At 48.3% G+C, this 2,871-nt stretch overlaps 1 protein-coding gene across 1 annotated transcript in view; it reads right to left on the bottom strand.

Annotated features, from left to right (window-relative positions):
- Positions 1-1,940, bottom strand: part of SARC_11589 (hypothetical protein) — a gene marked incomplete at its 3' end in the record, with an annotated part of 4,654 nt that extends 2,714 nt beyond the window's left edge. The window contains exon 1 of the mRNA XM_014294322.1: positions 166-1,940. Within this exon, the coding sequence (XP_014149797.1) occupies positions 166-1,698 (1,533 nt within the window). The 5' untranslated portion in view covers positions 1,699-1,940. The remainder of the gene's footprint in view (positions 1-165) is intronic.
- Between the last annotated feature and the right edge of the window lie 931 nt (positions 1,941-2,871).

A 2,871-nucleotide genomic window follows, 5' to 3' on the forward strand; every position in this document is an offset into this window, starting at 1 on the left:
TAGATACACATATACACATACATATACGAATGCACCGTCTACTGTATCTACACCTGTATTTTCTTTCTCGTTCTTGTTAGTGTGCACTATACAGACACATATTCGTTCAGGTGACCGAATAATATACCCAAATATGTCTAGATATATACAAGCGCTATGACATACCCGTGGTCCCTTCTGTTCCTGGCTTCCCATTGACAGTCTTTCCCCTCCCGCAATAGATGGTCGAGGAGACTGCGTGCCCTGAGGCGGTTGGTTTGGCGTTGCCTTTGCCTGTGCCTGTGCCTGTGCCTGTGCCTGTGTCTGTGCCCGTGTCCTGGGCTGCTCGTTGTCTGTCTGTGCAGTCTCTTCTAATAGGCCTAGCACCACCTTCTTCTTTCTCGTCTTCCGGTTGAGCTCATTAGCGGCCCCTGCGTCCGTGTCACGTGGATGGCTGTGTGCACTTGTTTCTGGCCCACCCCCTTCCGCAGTGTCATCCGTCGTCGTCGCGTCTGTAGCTGCGTAGCTGGCTGTCATTGACGTGTGAATGGCTGTGGGTTTGGACTCACTCGTTGGACTGGGAGGGTGTTGGCTTGGGGCAGATGGCTTGTCCATGCCTGTCGGCATCTCGGCGGTGTCGTCTGTGGCATTCTCGGGTGTTGTTGCTTCCTCTGCTGCTGTAGCTGTCTCAGCAGTGTCTTTGGTTCCCACACTCAGCGCTGCGTCGCGTTTGACAGTCAACGCAGCACTGGATGAACGTCTTCTGGGTGGCCTGTGGGGGGCTTTCTCGGCATAGTCGTCGGTTGCTAAGGCGTGTCTGGTGGTGTCAGTGGCAGCACTTGCCCACCTATTTGGCCTAGGAGAGGGTCTTGGAGAGGGTCTTGGTGATGGTGTAGGCGACGGCCGAGGTGACGCTTTCGGTAATGCAGTAGTGGGGGGATGAGCAGTTGATTGAGCTTGATCGTTGGTAAGTAAGTACTCTTGCGCTTTTGTAATGGATTGCGTGTCCACGTGCGAGAACTGTTCCTGCGGTGGTTGCGTGTGTGCATGTGCCAAGGGTGCACTCTCGTGTCTACTGTCATCCCCTGCCCCATCTTTCATAGTCTCTCCTTTCAATGCGATTGCTTCTGCACTGCAGCGGGTGTCATTAACAGACAGTATCTGTGCATCTCTGGGTGTAAATGCTACCAGTCTATCCCGGAACAAGCTCAGCAACTGTGCGCGTTGCGTCGCCGCTGACTTCAATGTGCACGACCGATCCAACAGGCATGTGTACATGTCTAACAGAGGTACTTCTCTATGGCTCAATTCAAAAGCTATAGGCTTCTCATCCGCATATGCCACGTGTTTGGCCGTGTACGCGGCGGAGTGTATGTGCTTGTGTTTGGTAGGCGAGTGTGTGGGCCTGTGCTTGACAGGTGCGTGCACAGATGTCGTATCGTGTGGACTTGCTTGACTCTCGTGTGCACCATGTGACTGCGTGCCCGCTAATGGAGTCAGTAGTGTGCGCACACTGCATCGCAGTGCGGCTGCGTCTATGTATGAGAGCGTGGACAATGAATCCAACACGTAAGTGACATCGTCGACATCAGTTGAGTTGTTCGTCTGGAGGGGTGAAGCAGTGCCGTTTAGTACAAGGTTACGCCCGCTGCCAGGAACTCGCATGGCCCCCAAAGGCACCCCATCCTCCTCAGGGAACGGAGATGACCGTCCAGACATGTTTAGATTGTGTTTTAAAGCTTGGAGTTTTGCTCTCGTGTGAATATCATGTGCCGCAGGTGCGACGTCTAAAGTATGCTACAGGCGATGAGCGAGGTCTAAGTGAACGGGGGGTGGGAAGACTCTCTGCAGCAACCGTTTCTGTTCATTAATCAACCCCAGTCCAAACTGCTTTGCCTTTGAGCGTTGGTAGTTGTCAACAGTGTTCAGTGTGTAGGGTGTGTACTGTGTAAAGAAGTCAGAATGACACATCTCTCGGTCTACCGCAGAGAGAGGCACTATGTATCGAAGAAGTAAAATAATATTGAGCTAAAAAAAAGTCTGCGCTAAAAATTATTTTTAGTCAAGCGAATCAAGGCGATCTATTTACTTATCGGCTCCTTGTAATAAATACTATGTAGGGTTCAGCGGTTTTGGGTTTTGCACCCAGGTGTAAAACAGCCTTGTATAAGGCCATTTATGTACGTGTAAAGTGTGTGATCCTTTGTTGTATTTTGTTACACACTCGAAGAAGGACGCCTAACGAAAGTGGAGGCTATTTATTTAAAATATGTATGGTATTTCAAATCAAGGTCATAACATATTCAATGAACTAATACCACACCTACCGAGCCCCCAGGCTATGAAATCACACACATAGCCTCCCGAGACCAAGAGACTGTTTCAAGTCTGCTGCCCCAGGATATGAATCAAATATCAACACGGTACTATTAGTCAGTGGTTGTATCCGTCTACACCACGAACTGTATACACAATATACACGAAGTTGAATGCACACCAATAGTTTTATAGCGTGAAGAGCTGAAAGAATGACCAAGGACGAAAAGCTCAGAACTAACCTTTTTTTAAATAAATCGCTTCGAATTCGAGCCAGTTGACCACTTGTTTTCAAATGGGTTAAATCCTAATTGAATTGGACACACAAATTGTAGTTGAGCGACAGTTGTAATAAACGGTATGAGGAATGTATCTGAACTAGAGGCACTGAATATTGGGATGTATTTGAGAATGCGTACGGTAAAATGAATTGGATTGCTACAGTTTTAAAGTTCTGAGCCTGATTCACGTGTCAATCAAGTAGTTGGAACACAAACACTTTCTATGTACGACTGAGCAAAAGTGGTGCAGTAAACCTTTGAAAACAGTGCAATGTATTAAATGGTGCTGATTAAT

Source organism: Sphaeroforma arctica (genome assembly GCF_001186125.1).
Source record: "Sphaeroforma arctica JP610 unplaced genomic scaffold supercont1.1771, whole genome shotgun sequence".
Classification (NCBI taxonomy): domain Eukaryota; class Ichthyosporea; order Ichthyophonida; genus Sphaeroforma; species Sphaeroforma arctica.